Source organism: Pteronotus mesoamericanus, unplaced genomic scaffold, assembly GCF_021234165.1.
Source record: "Pteronotus mesoamericanus isolate MK-2021 breed Mesoamerican mustached bat unplaced genomic scaffold, CSHL_Meso_final contig_50, whole genome shotgun sequence".
Lineage (NCBI taxonomy): Eukaryota > Metazoa > Chordata > Mammalia > Chiroptera > Mormoopidae > Pteronotus > Pteronotus mesoamericanus.
This window is the reverse complement of record NW_026555186.1, coordinates 39,368,196-39,381,960: the sequence shown is the minus strand read 5'-3', so window position 1 is coordinate 39,381,960 and position 13,765 is coordinate 39,368,196. Positions and strand designations below refer to the sequence as shown.

General features: G+C 37.0%; 1 protein-coding gene across 1 annotated transcript; it reads left to right on the top strand.

Moving 5' to 3' along the window:
* The first annotated feature begins 427 nt into the window (after positions 1 to 427).
* MBLAC2 (metallo-beta-lactamase domain containing 2) lies at positions 428 to 11,386 on the top strand. The gene is made up of 2 exons (XM_054578281.1): positions 428 to 1,040; positions 10,640 to 11,386. Exons 1-2 carry the CDS (start codon positions 587 to 589, stop codon positions 11,023 to 11,025), a joined length of 840 nt encoding a protein of 279 aa, XP_054434256.1. The 5' UTR covers positions 428 to 586; the 3' UTR covers positions 11,026 to 11,386.
* The last annotated feature ends 2,379 nt before the right edge of the window (positions 11,387 to 13,765 follow it).

The window sequence follows — 13,765 nt, the reverse complement described above, 5'->3', positions numbered from 1 at the left end:
CGAGTTCCGACCCCAAGCAGTTAGCCCCGCCCACTCCCCAGTTAGGCTCCGCCCACTGTGCAGAGAGCTTTTTAGCCCTTGGCAGGCACCGTAGTGGGTCAACCCCTCTAGGCCTGACTCTTTCTATGCCGGCTGGAAGTGCGCAACCTGGCGTGTGGTGTGTGGGCGGACCTGGTGCATCCTACTTCTGGCTCCCGGCCTCTGCGGTCAGAGCCCCCGAGGTGGGGAAGCGTTGCATCCCAAATATCCAGTCGCCCGCAGTGTTCCTCGCGTTCACGCTCCCTCGTGCTGCGGCTACGGAGGCTGCTATTGGTCCAGCGCCCCAGTGCGGGCAGAGCAGCCACTGTTATTTTATTATTATTATTATTTTTTTGTATACCCAACGGGAGAGTACGGAGTGCGGCTGGACGCTCCAAGCGGCTCCTCTGCACTTCCCTCCTCCTAGTTCTGCTCCCCCACCTCGCTCTGCGCCTCCTCCCCAGCTGTGGGCAGAGCGCCCCAGTCCGCCGCAGCGCCTGGAGTCTGGACAGCCTGCGGGAGGCACACACGCCCACATCCACTCCGCTCGGCCGCACCCCTGCCCAGAATGTCGGCGCTAGAATGGTACGCCCACAAGTCCCTGGGCGACGGCATCTTCTGGATTCAGGAACGCTTCTACGAGTCCGGCAACCGCGCCAACATCTGGTTGGTGCGCGGCTCCGAGCAGGACGTGGTAATCGACACGGGCCTGGGACTGCGCAGCCTTCCGGAGTACCTGTACTCCTCCGGCCTCTTGCAGGATAGCGGGGCCAAAGAGGATGCGGGATGCCGGCCGCTGCTGGCCGTGGCCACCCACGTGCACTTCGACCACTCTGGCGGCCTTTACCAGTTTGACCGAGTGGCCGTGCACCATGCCGAGGCCGAGGCACTGGCTCGCGGGGACAACTTTGAGACTGTGACCTGGCTGTCCGACAGTGAGGTGGTGCGGGCGCCCAGCCCCGGCTGGAGGGCCCGGCAGTTCCGAGTGCAGGCGGTGCAGCCCACGCTCATCCTGCAGGATGGTAATGGGCCCTCACGGGCGCACGCTTTCTCTTTAAGGGAGGGATTGGGAAAAAACTGCCCGAGGGATGCATGTTGCAGGTGTGCGTAACTGTAAGGCGCATGGTTTGTCACATCACAGAAACGCCACTTTTGTTTCTCCTTTCCCTGAGTAAAAGCCCACTCGACCAGAACCAAGGCTATGGCAGCCTTCCCTATCAGAGACCAGCTCTGGCACCTTAGAGCAATGTTGAGTGCTTGAGTGAAAGCGAGCCCCACCCCCTAGTCAGTTTCCTGTGTCAGGTACAAACAGTTGGGACTAGAAATTTCCCAATCTTTTCCTGAACGCCTGTCAGACATTTCCAGCGAGAAGATTTAAAGAATGAAGCCTCACGGAGTGCATGTCATACTCTGTGCTTTTGATAACTGCTGACTTCATCTGCTCGGCGACCATCGGCTATGAGCAATTCCCACCTGTAGGCTAAGAAAGCCATTAGAGAACCGTGGTTCCAGTCTGCTCGTGCATCCGTATCTTCCAGACAGATTTCTGTTCTTCGTGTTGCCTCAACGAGAGAAAAATCTTGATAGGATACACAAAAAGTAAAATACGTCTTGAGTCTTGCACTATGACGGATATCCGGTCTGGTTGAAAGCAAGGCCTGAGAAAGATTAATAAGGAGGTTATTTCTGGTGATAGTGAAGTATGGGGACTAGTATATAGGTGACCTTGGGCTTCTTTGGCTCTGTGAAAGATAGAATGGGATTTAGAGAGAAACTAATGGAAAAAAATAAGAGTAGGGACCCAGTCCTCCCAACCCATCTAGGCACTTAAATAATTTAGCTGATTAGACACGATAACAATATTTGTATATTAATTTCCTTTATTCTTTTTAGAATACTTTCGTTGACTTCATTTCATCCTCACAACACATTTGAAATGAAGCAGCTGACCCCCGCCCCCGCAATTAAATGGCATGCCTAGAATGCACAGAGCAAGACAGTGTCAAAAGCTAGGGTTTGAATCAAGGCACAATAGATAAAAGCATGCAGCCCATACATAAATCCTACTCCATAAATATATTATGGTAATTCTGGGTAGAATGTGAAATCCCCTTCTTTCTATTCTTTTCTTGAAACCATTTGACAGCCACTTAAATTTATTAAAACCTTTGATGAGGTAGAAAAATCCAATTGCTGCAACACAATAAGGCTCACTTATTACTAACCAATATAACAAAAAAATTCTACAAAAATCATTTTATCTTACAGATGATATCCTGATCACTTGAGATATATATATATATATAAAAAAAGCACGATTCCATACCTCACATCCCACCCAAAAAGTCTTTTCATTAAAAATTTAAATATAAAGATTTTTTTAAAAAACTGCTTTAAATGGGAGTTATATTACCTAAACTTGAGATGAAAGAAAATTTAATGTCCTTTTATACTACTGTATATTTACATTTATGTTAAATTTACATTAAATGTACTTTTAATTACTATATAGTTTGATAAAATGGATAGTTGGAAAGATAAGATTTCCATGCAATTGAAGGGTATTCAGACTAAATTTTTTCTGGCAACCAGACCAAAAAATGTTGACATTATTATTTAAAATATATTTAAATTGTCTAAATGAATACAGTGCTTTTATTTATATTTGCTCTCTGCCAGCAATAGGAAATCAATGTGGAGAGAGTGAAAGAAATAATTGTTTCATAGATGAATAATCCAAGCAGACCTGCATATCACGCCTGAGGGTCACACAGACACTTTGGAAAAAACCTGGGACTAGAATCCAGGTTTCCCAAATACTAGCTGTTGGTAGAATTATGGCCTTAAAATTATAATTAAAGCATTTTGGAACTTCAGGTGGCCTGCAGCTACCTGTGTGGTGCTTTTAAACCTTTGAAGGTGTGAAAGGAAAGCTTAGTATTTACCAAACACTTTGAAGATGATAATACTGTGTTAAATCAAAAAAAAAAATTTCTTTTAATTAGGAGCTGAATGCTTCACTCTCTCAAGTAGTATCTAATTTCCTCTTTTCTTGGGAATACTAATTTCCTGTCTCTTCTGAATAGTGTGGTCTGCTAACTTGCTGTTATCATAATCTGGATGCCTGGAAGGAGATATTAATATAAAAAATTCATACACAGTTACACACATACATCAACGGCCCATACCCAAACAGCATAAAGTGTTCATTGCTTTGGTTAGAAGAAAAGGAGCCTGAAGTCATTATTTTATTACATTTCATTTTAGTGACTTGGTGACCACCTGTCTTGGAGAAACATAAGTCTGTGCACTGTATTGCTAATCCAAAAGTTGACTTGTAAATGAGGTACAAGGAGGACAAGAAGAGATCATCATACAATGCATCATCTTTGATGGGAAAACATCTCACCGTACTACTAATAAAATAGTATCTTCCTCTAAGAAGATAGCAGTAAACTTTAAGTTGACATAGCACATTCTTGAATGGACACATTTTTTCTTTTTTTCCCACAATATTCAAGTGATAGGAAGTACAGGCATTTTGGTTCCAATTATGCATATTTAAATACAGTTTGCTCAGAGTCACTAATATATAGGGTGGGCCAAAAGTAGATTTGCAGTTGTTAGTATGGAAAATAATATAATAATAATACAAGAATAAACTTTGTTTTGTGTACTCACAGCTCTGAACCTACTTTTGTATTAGAGCAGTTGTTTCAGGTGGACTTGAATCATTTGGGGACTGTTAGAAGAAGAAGAAAAGATTCCAGAAAGGTAGCAGATAGAATAAACGCATCTAATTTGACTCCCTTCGGAACCCCCACTAAGACTACTGAAAAAAGAACTGGTTTTCTCATTTTAAGTATAAATCCACATTGACTGAGGAACTGTTTCAGATGCTGGAGATCACTAAACATGATGACTGAGTTAGCAGTTTTATATTTTTCCAGCAATGGGAAATCAAGAGCCAAAACAGTTTACACTGCAGGAACCTTGAAAGGAATTAGGAATAGCTGATACCTTAGTGGGGCAAAGGGAAGAACACTTACTAAAATTAGTAGAATTGGTTGAAAGCCATTAAAGAAACTGTTAACATTCTAGGGCCCTTCTTCCTAAGAGAATGACCGTTCAGTTAGTTTGTTCTCTATAGAGAGTAAAAAAAGAGGGGTTTCTTGATTGAGGGATGCCAAGTATTATTGAGCTCAGAGGTTCAGAATGGAAAATAGGAATGAGAGAGAGAGAGACTGTATGTCTGTCTGTCTGCCCTGCTAGTTCCCAGACAATGAGAAGCAGGCTTTTAGCCCCACTCCCTGACCCTTGTAGAAATGGAAAGAATCTTATCTGAGATGTCTGCCCAGGCATAGAGGGAAAGACTGACAAGATGTCAGTCTCTCTGCAGTGAAGCCTGAAGATCATTAGGCTCCATGTATGTGTTTCAAGCATCCTTTTTATCCCCTACCGTTAAACAGGCAACTAAGAATAGTGGAAAATCTGGGAAAATCCTCTCTCAAGAAATCAAACACTAAAAAGCACAAAGCAACTTCTGAAGGTAGGACTAGCAATATCATCAGGGGACTACAGAAGGTATTTGCATTTCAAGATATCCAAGAGACAATAGGATGCTTTCAACATAAACAAGGTAGAACAACAGGCACCCACACACAGGGCTGTTGGAATTTTAAACCTCTGAAAAACTTCGTAGAAGATCCAGAAGATAATGTTGAAAGCTTACAAAAAGAGCAGATAGGCAAAATAAAAACTAGGAGAGAACCAGTAAAGGACCAGTTTAGAAAATCCAACATTGGAATTATAGGAGCACAGATAGAATAAAGTTGAGGAAAAGAAAGCACAGTAAAGATAATTCAAGAAAATACCCCCCAGCTAAGGGGGATGTAAATTTCCGGATTAAATGAACCCACAGAGTTCCCAGAAAAATAAACAAAAACACATGCAACCCAAAGCACATTGTAAAATTTCAGAATACTGGGAATCAAGCTTTCAGAAACAAAAAGGTTATCTATAGTGGTCATAATGGTTTTGGAGCTAGAAAAGAAGTCCTACACTTTATCTGAATAAAACTGATTTCCAACTAAGATTTATACATCCATTCCACTAACAAAGTTACAAAAAGTTATTTCCTACATGCTGTTACCTAAGAATGTACTCAGATACATATTCCCAAGGGAATACCATATTTATTCCCTTTAAAACGAGGGAGTAAACCAAGTGGAAGACATGGCATGCAGGCGAACTAAAACGAGAGGAAGTTGAAAGGAAAAAATGATGACAAATATGACAATCTAACAATTAGTACCTCAAGCCTAAAGGGTTCCAGATCGGAACAGTTGAATTGTTACTCTGGAGAATGAGAGGATGAGAAATGTATATGTGTATGGTGGTGGTAGGTGAAGAGTAAAGAAAGCTAAAAATCCTTTTTATATCCTAGTGGAAGTCAACAGATAATATAAAAATTTAAAAACCAAGAAATAATGAATGAAGTTAGTACAGTTGATCTAATTGGTAAATCAAGAAATGGAGTATTAACTTTATTTAAAGATAACTACGTTTAGTAGAGGCAACTACCAGGAAAACAACTGTGAAAAGTGGTTGGCTCTTGGGAGCAGGATTGGGTATAGAGCCAGAATGGGTAAAAACTTTTTCTTACATTTAAGACCTTCTAGAATATTTTATTTGAAATATGTGCACGTACTTTTTCAGTTAAAATGAAATAAAAGTAATCGGTTGGGGATACCAAAATAAGAAAGGGTATTTGAGAAGCCAAGGAAATTCTAGAATGGCTGAAATCTGTTAATGTGAGGGTGAGGACTTGGAAGGATTGTGTGTGTGTGTGTGTGGTGTGTGTGTACATTTCATGGGCAGGTCTGGTTCATGTAAGAAAGCTTTTGAAATTATGTGAGCATTATAAGCATATGGAAGGCATTTATAAAGGCACAGGGTAATGGCAGATCTAATGATACTCAGCCACTTCGGCCTTATCAGTTGCTTACAATTGGTAGCTGTTTTGATAAATGGGCACTTAATGCCTTTTCTGTAGATGTTATGACTATCACCTGGACATAACCGAATACTCTACATTGGTAATTCTCCAGAGCATTTTTGTAGGCTCAAACTTTCCTCACTCCCCTCCTTTCTATACACCTATTAACACAATTGGGCTTCAAGAACTGTATTATTAAGTCAGCTTAGCTATAATTTCTTTCCCTTATCTGCCAATCATACAGTAAGTGACAGTGGTTTGTGATTCCCCAGAGGCATCTTAAATCAGGAATAATTATCCTCAAAAGGAATCTGGCCCCTTATGACTAGAATGCTGGGAAATTTGAGTGATCTCATTTCAAAGTAATTACTGGGATTCAAGACAAGACAGGACAATCCCTGCTCTCACCCTGGCCCCGCTGCTCTGTCTTGAGTCACTACAGTTTGTTTTTCTGAAAATTTTCTGCACATGTAATTGTAGTCTTTTGTGTCTGTTTTCTTTTATTTGGCATGATGTTTTGAAGATTCGTCCATGCTGCTTTATCTATTACTAACACATTCCTTGCCTTGGCCAGGTAGCTCAGTTGGTTAGAGCATCATCCCAATATGCCAAGGTTGTGAGTTCTATCTTCATTCAGGGCACATACAAAAATCAACTAATGAATGCATAAATGAATGGAACAGCAAATTGATGTTTTTTTTTCTCTTTCTAAGTCAGTCAATAAATTTTTTTTTAATTCATTCTTTTCCACAGTTAAGAAATAATTCATTTGTGGATATAACATATCTATTTACCATTGATGGAAATTTGAAACTTCCTAGTCTGGTGCTGTTATGAATAATGCTGCCAAGAACATTTGCATGTAAGACTTTATGTGGGTACATGTTTTCATTTTCCTTGGTAGAAACCTAGGAAAAGAATTCCTGAGTCTTATAGTAAGTGTATATTAATTTTAAGAAAGTGCCAAACTGTTTTTCCAAAGTAGTTATAATATTTTACATTCCAGACTGCATTGTATAAGGGTTCCAGTTTGTCCACATCTTTGTTAACATTTGATTTTGTCAGTCATTTTTATTTTAGCTATTCTAGTGAGTGTGTAGTGGTGTTTTTTTCATTGTGGTTTAATTTACCTTTCCCTAATGACTAATGATGTTGAGCATCTTTTCAGGAATTTATTTGCTAGTCAGATATCTTCTTTGTTAAAAGGATCTATTACAATCTTTTCTCCTTTTTTAAAAATCGAGTTTTTGTTTTATTACTACAAATGTAAGAGTTCTTTACATATTGTGAATTCAAATTCTTTATCAAATATGCAATCTGTAAATATTTTCTCTTAGTGTGTGACTTGTCTTTTCATTTTTAAAATAACTTTATAACTTGGATAAAGACCAGTTTTATCCAAGTTACAAAGCAAAACACTTTATAACTTGGATGAAGACCAATTAGTCATTTATCCTTATATTTTTATGGTTTTGTGTGTGTGTGTGTGTGTGTGTGTGTGTGTCTTACATGAGAGCTCTATGTATAGCCCAAGATCACAAAGTTTTTTTCTAGAATATTTCACATTTAGGTTTATGATCCATTTTGAATTAACTTTTATTAATATTGTAAAGTAAGGGTTGAAAGCTTCTGTTTTGCTTCTTTATTTGCATGTGGATATCCAAAGTGCCCTAGTTCAAATTGTTGAAAAGACTCTCCTTTTACCCACTGAATTATCTTGGTTGACACCTTTGTCAAAAATCCATTGACTATATATCTAAGTGTCCCTTTTTTGGACTTTATTCTCTTCCATTAATTGTGTATATCATATAGCTACCACCACACTGCCTTGATCATTGTAACTTTATTATAATTTTTAAAATTAGGTAGTATAAGTCTTTCATCTTTGTACCACTTTTTCAAAATTGTTTTGGCTGTTTTAGGTCATCTGCATTTCTATATAAATTCTAGAGTCAGATTTTAAATTTCTTCTATAAAAGCATATCGAGATTTTGATTGAAATGCTGTTGAATCTATAGATCTACACTGACCATTACAGAAGCCATTAGTCCCTTGTGACTATCTAAATACAAATTTAAATTAAGATTGATTAAAATTTTAGTTCCTTAGTTATACTAGCCTTATTTCAAGTGCCATTAGCTACATATACATATTGGCTACCATATTGAACAGTGTTTATATAAAATATTTTGGTCTCAGAAAATTTTATTAGACATTGCAGCTATAGAAAAAAAATTGAATTTAATTACCATCTTAACAATTTTAAGTCTTTAAGTCAGTGGACGTAGAATATCCTTTTGTTTAGGTCTTCTTGAATTTCTCTTAATAATGTTATGGTTTTCATTGTTCAGATAAAACATCTTTTGGTCTCTGTTTTTGGTAAACATACATTTATAATTTTTTATTTTTTAATGTGTTGTCCTAATATAATCTTCATATAATGTACCTTTTTTCTATTAGAAGCCCTTATTTTATCTGATATCAATATGGCCGTTCTAGTTTCCTTATAATTCATATTTATATGTTATATATAACTTTTTCAACCCATATAGATGCTGTATATCTTCCTTTTTAAAATCTAGTCTAACAATCTCTGTCTTTGATAGTGTTTAATTCTACTCATATTTAATGTAATTATTGATATAGTTGTATTTAGATCTGCCATTTTGTTGTTTACTATGTCTCATTTCTTTTATTTTTTAAAGATTTTACTTATTTATTTTTAGAGAGAGGAGAAGAGAGGGAGAAAGAGAGGGAGAGAAACATCAGTGTGTGGTTGCCTCTCATGTGCCCCTGCTGGGGACCTGGCCTGCAACCCAGGCATGTGCCCTGTCTGGGAACTGAACCAGCGACCCTTTGGTTCACAGGCTGACACTCAATTCACTGAGCCATACCAGCCAGGGCTCATTTCTTGATCATTCCTTTCTTTCTTCTTTATGTTTAAAAAATCCTGATTGTTATATACTTTAATTCCTTATTAAAAGAAATTAAAATATAACAATCAGGATTCTTTTATTTATTTTTGGGGGGGTCTATTTGCATAGAGATAACAGTATGAAACTTTTAACTTACGATTATTATATAGGTTAGTACTTCTTTAAATCCAGCAAAATAGCGATTTTGCACTTATATTGCTCAATTTCCTCCACTGTCAAATAACTGAGGAGAGTATGAAATTGTACTCTACTTGCAAGTTACTAAGTTAGCCTGCCACAGTTGAATGGATTCTGAGAGAAGACATGAGAGTCCTGGGTTAGACACTAAGGACAGTTTATTACCCACAGCAATAGCAGCCTCCAGAGCATTATCATTTGTACCAATTCCTCAAGCCTTTGTTTCCACAGGTTGACAAAACAAGGGGCAAAAATATAATGCTGTTCACTAGAGCAGCATTCAGGAATTGTGTCACCAGGATACTGGTTCCATGGATGGTCTGAAAAATAAAAGTTTTATGGTCAAATAAGTTTGAGAAAGTGCACAACCTTATCTCCCACTTATATGAGGTATGTCCAGAAGCCATGTGTATTGAAAAATAGAGGCATTTATTGAAGAACATACAAGACATAGGGAACATTGTACATAGGACAGTGATGCCTTAGTACCCTTCGAAGTAGGCACCTTGGGACCTCACACAGTTCTCCCAGCATCTCTTCCACTTTTCAAAACACTCTGCAAAATCCTTTGTTGGAATCACCATCAGCTGCCCCACTGTATTTTCCTGAATCTCATCAATGGTCTGAAATCTCCTCCCTTTCAAAGTGATTTTAGTTTTGTGAAAGGCCAGAAGTCACAGGGTACCAAATATGGGGTGTAGGGGGGCTGAGTCACCTGGGTGATTTGATGTGTCACCAAAAACCTCCACATGAGAGGTGATACATGAGCAGGTCTATTGTGCCAATCACCAGTTGCCCATAGTTGCCAATCACCAGTTGCCAATCACCAGTTGCCCAAGAGGTACGGCCTTCTGAATCATCTGAATAGTTTCTGTAGAGGAACATTCAAGCTTAACACAAAACCTGATGCAGATTTGGTGCTCTATTCAGTCATTTTGAATGCAATGTCCACACAGTACACAGGCTCACTTCAAAGGTATCTACCAAGCCTACTGATTAGTACAGTGATGTCATCATTGTTCACACATGTGCATTCCAGTCCACTCTCCTTGGCTGCCAGGTTACATCGATGTGCAAACCGTTCTCCTTACATTGATAATGGCTGGACTTTTTCCAGAGAGACCTCAAAGTATACTAGTATATTAAAAGCTCTAAGAAGCCTTACAGAAAGAAAGCTGCATAATTTTCTTTGAAAAGTTTGCAAAATTATTTGACCACGGAACCTTCATTTTTATGTATCATAACAACCTGCAGAGTGTTCCACATTACTCTGATAAACACTGGCCTAGCAAGTAAAAAATAAAATACAGGCAACTTATTTTGAAATCATCATTAAGAAATATATTTTTCATAAAATGAAAAAAAAATAAAAGGAACAGCATTTTAAAAATAAAAGTAAAATAAGTGTCATCCTTCCCAACCTCTTTGAAACCATTTACTATTCTTCTATTCTTTAAGTAACTGAAGTCATATATACATGTTTATCTGTAAACTCTGTTTCCATTTGTAGGGGATGTAATCAACCTTGGTGACAGACAGCTCACTGTTATGCACATGCCGGGTCATTCCAGGGGCAGTATTTGCTTACATGACAAAGACCGAAAGATTCTCTTCAGTGGAGACGTTGTGTATGATGGATCACTGATTGATTGGCTCCCATACAGCAGGATAAGTGACTATGTTGGAACCTGTGAACGTCTAATAGAACTAGTGGACAGAGGTCTGGTAGAGAAGGTGCTTCCTGGGCACTTCAATACCTTTGGCGCTGAAAGGCTTTTTCGATTGGCTTCTAACTATATTGCAAAAGCTGGGATATGTCACAAAGTTTCTACTTTTGCCATGCGATCTCTTGCTAGTTTAGCCCTACGTGTAACAAATTCTAGGACCTCACCCTAGTACCTATACTGATAACCTCCTTAGATTAATCTATAAATTAATCCAATTCATTTTGTCCTGGTTAAAATGATTGTTTAGAATTTCAAAAACTGCTGTTATACTACTGTTGTATATTAGAGAAAAAGGTTGAGAATGAATAAGCCAAAAAGAAAAAAGTTCTTAAATTTTTTTCCTAAAAACTTTCTTCCAAATAATAAAATCTTAAGATTATAATTTGCCAAAGCTGTCATCTTGTATTATTTACTCTAGAAGTGACATAAAAGTATATGGGGAAGCAAGGAGGCATTTGTAGCAAGAAAACTGTCCTTGCCTCCCATTTGTCTTATTTTATTTCCTAGATAACCTAGGGAAAAAAGGCATAAAGAGTATTATGTTTATACTCCAAACTTGATATTTTTATTATATTATTTAAAAGGTAAAGTTTCTTGGGTTTAAGATACATTAGAACTTCATACAAACAGATAAGATTTAGAATGACAGCTAAAACAATCCATTGTTATGATACAGAATTTTTGTGCTTCATTTTATTTATTCTTAATGTAATTATTGCCTACATTATATGTTGTATAATTTTACTTACAAAGGTACACCGAGTTGTTTTATTGCAAAGCTTTAAATGTAAATTGCAGAGTGCTTTAGTAAAAAGCTGTTATATATTGTTGTTTGTTATTATGTATGTGTATTATTTTCATTCATAAAAGTGAAATTCAAATGTCTGTAATCTAACAACAAATTGTCAGATTTCTCAAAAGGACACTGTCAGGCAAACCTGAAAAATATACACATTGGGAATAATTTTTATTATATCCTATTTTAATATTAACAGCTATTATAAAGAAAATTTTTCTTGTGAAACAGCAGCTTCATTGTGTGTCATATTTTATAGTATCAAAACAACTATAGAGATCTACAACATCCTGATCTAAATCATTCTTTTACTCAACATAGCATACTTATGGACTGCAGAAGGCTTATCAAATTAATTGCAAAATGTGCATTAGGTATTGACTTAAAGTGAATTGAATTGCCTTTTTAATCCTGATTCACAACACCTATTCCTGTTCAGTATTCTTTGTCTTGAATGAAATGAAGTCTACATTTGTAAAATTATAGGAAATATTTTACCAGTATTTAGTAAAATGTTTTGGTTTGGTGCTCTTAATAATTTATTTAAAAAACCTTTGGAATACTTCATAAAGGTTTTTTAAAAAGCTTTTTCACTGCCTTTTTATTATTGACACGCCCAAGGCCAAACTGAAAGAGTTTTGAAAATCAGATTTTTAGTTCTAGGAAGGTGCAGCAATTGACTTCTGAAAAAATTATATAACTTTTCCTACCCTACACCCACCTTAGGTTCTTTAATCTTTTATTCACTCAACACACATGTGCACACACCCACATGCATACACATAGTCACATACATACCTACAGAGCATTGTGCTAAACACCATGGAAGCTTAAAAAAATCAGAGATTACATCCGGGCTGGAAGTAGAAGGCAAACAAAATATGAATAATAATATATGCAGATTGAAGTTGATACAAATTACACAGGATTGTCATGGACATAAATGGTTGGATGTGAAATCTGGTTAGGGAAAAGTTCCCGTAGGAGAGGTTTTTGAGTTAGAATTGGAAAGATGATTTGTTAGGTGGTCAGGGTAGGAAACAAAAAGATCCAAGACAGGGATGGAAGCATTGCTGTCTACAGTAGGCTAGTCCCTCTAACAGTTTAAATTTAATTTCCAAGAATCTTAGATCTCCCAAACACCAAGTATTTAGCATGAGAAAGATGAGTTTGTGATTGTGTATGTAAAAGTCATCCTCAATGACAGACAAGCTGTACTGCCACATACCACCAAATGAACCTTTACTAAAAATCAGTTAAGGATGCCATGGTTATTCAAATGTAGAATATCATGGCCATTTCTCTATAAGAGTCATTCAAGGTAGTAGGTCTGTTTCAGTTGATAGTGCAACATCAAGAATATAAATTTGGTTCAGGGCAACTACAAACAATCACTTAATGAGCCTTAAATATAGCCATTATTTTTATATTAGTAGCACAAAAGAAAACCTAAAGTCCTTAACCATTGACCATGTTATCATACCTTCTTTTAAAAAATCAGGGTATAGTAGGCACTAATTTTTATTGAGAAATTTAAACCTGAGGAAGGCTTTATTTCTTAAAAGTGAAAGTTTTCGAAGCACACTGATTTTATTTTTAAATTTTTTTCAGCTTTAAAATTGTACCAAAACATAAGACTGTGATATTTTACTATTGCTTCAATATAAATAAATTGGAGCAAGCATCTAGCATTCATTTAGTGCCCATGCTATGAATTTTAAAATGTGCATTATTTAACTTAATCCTGGCCTCAGCGCCAAAACGTAATTGACCAGCCTTACACAACACAACTGTGGACAAAGCTGGTAATTAAATGCAGGTCTGTCTGCCTCCTAAATTGTGCTTTCTCTTATACCTGCAGAATAACATAAAATTGGCAAAATATATTTTTACTTTCCAAGATGCCACATGTGCCAAGAAAAAAATCAAATGATGTTAAAGCATAATAATAGCATATTTAAAAAAAGCTTTAAAAATATATATCACCCTGACAGTGACCCTTGTTGTAATTTATGTTTTTTGGAAATGATAGCATGTAAGTAAAATTCAAAGTTGTCAAAATGTAAGACATTTTGAAATAATTTATTATTTTTATTGTTAATAACTGAATCTT

Bases quoted from the DNA above. Each gene is read 5' to 3' on its own strand.
- MBLAC2 (XM_054578281.1), top strand. From the start codon at position 587: ATGTCGGCGCTAGAATGGTACGCCCACAAGTCCCTGGGCGACGGCATC. The intron at 1,041-10,639 runs GTAATGGGCCCT...TTCCATTTGTAG, and splicing joins CACGCTCATCCTGCAGGATG to GGGATGTAATCAACCTTGGT.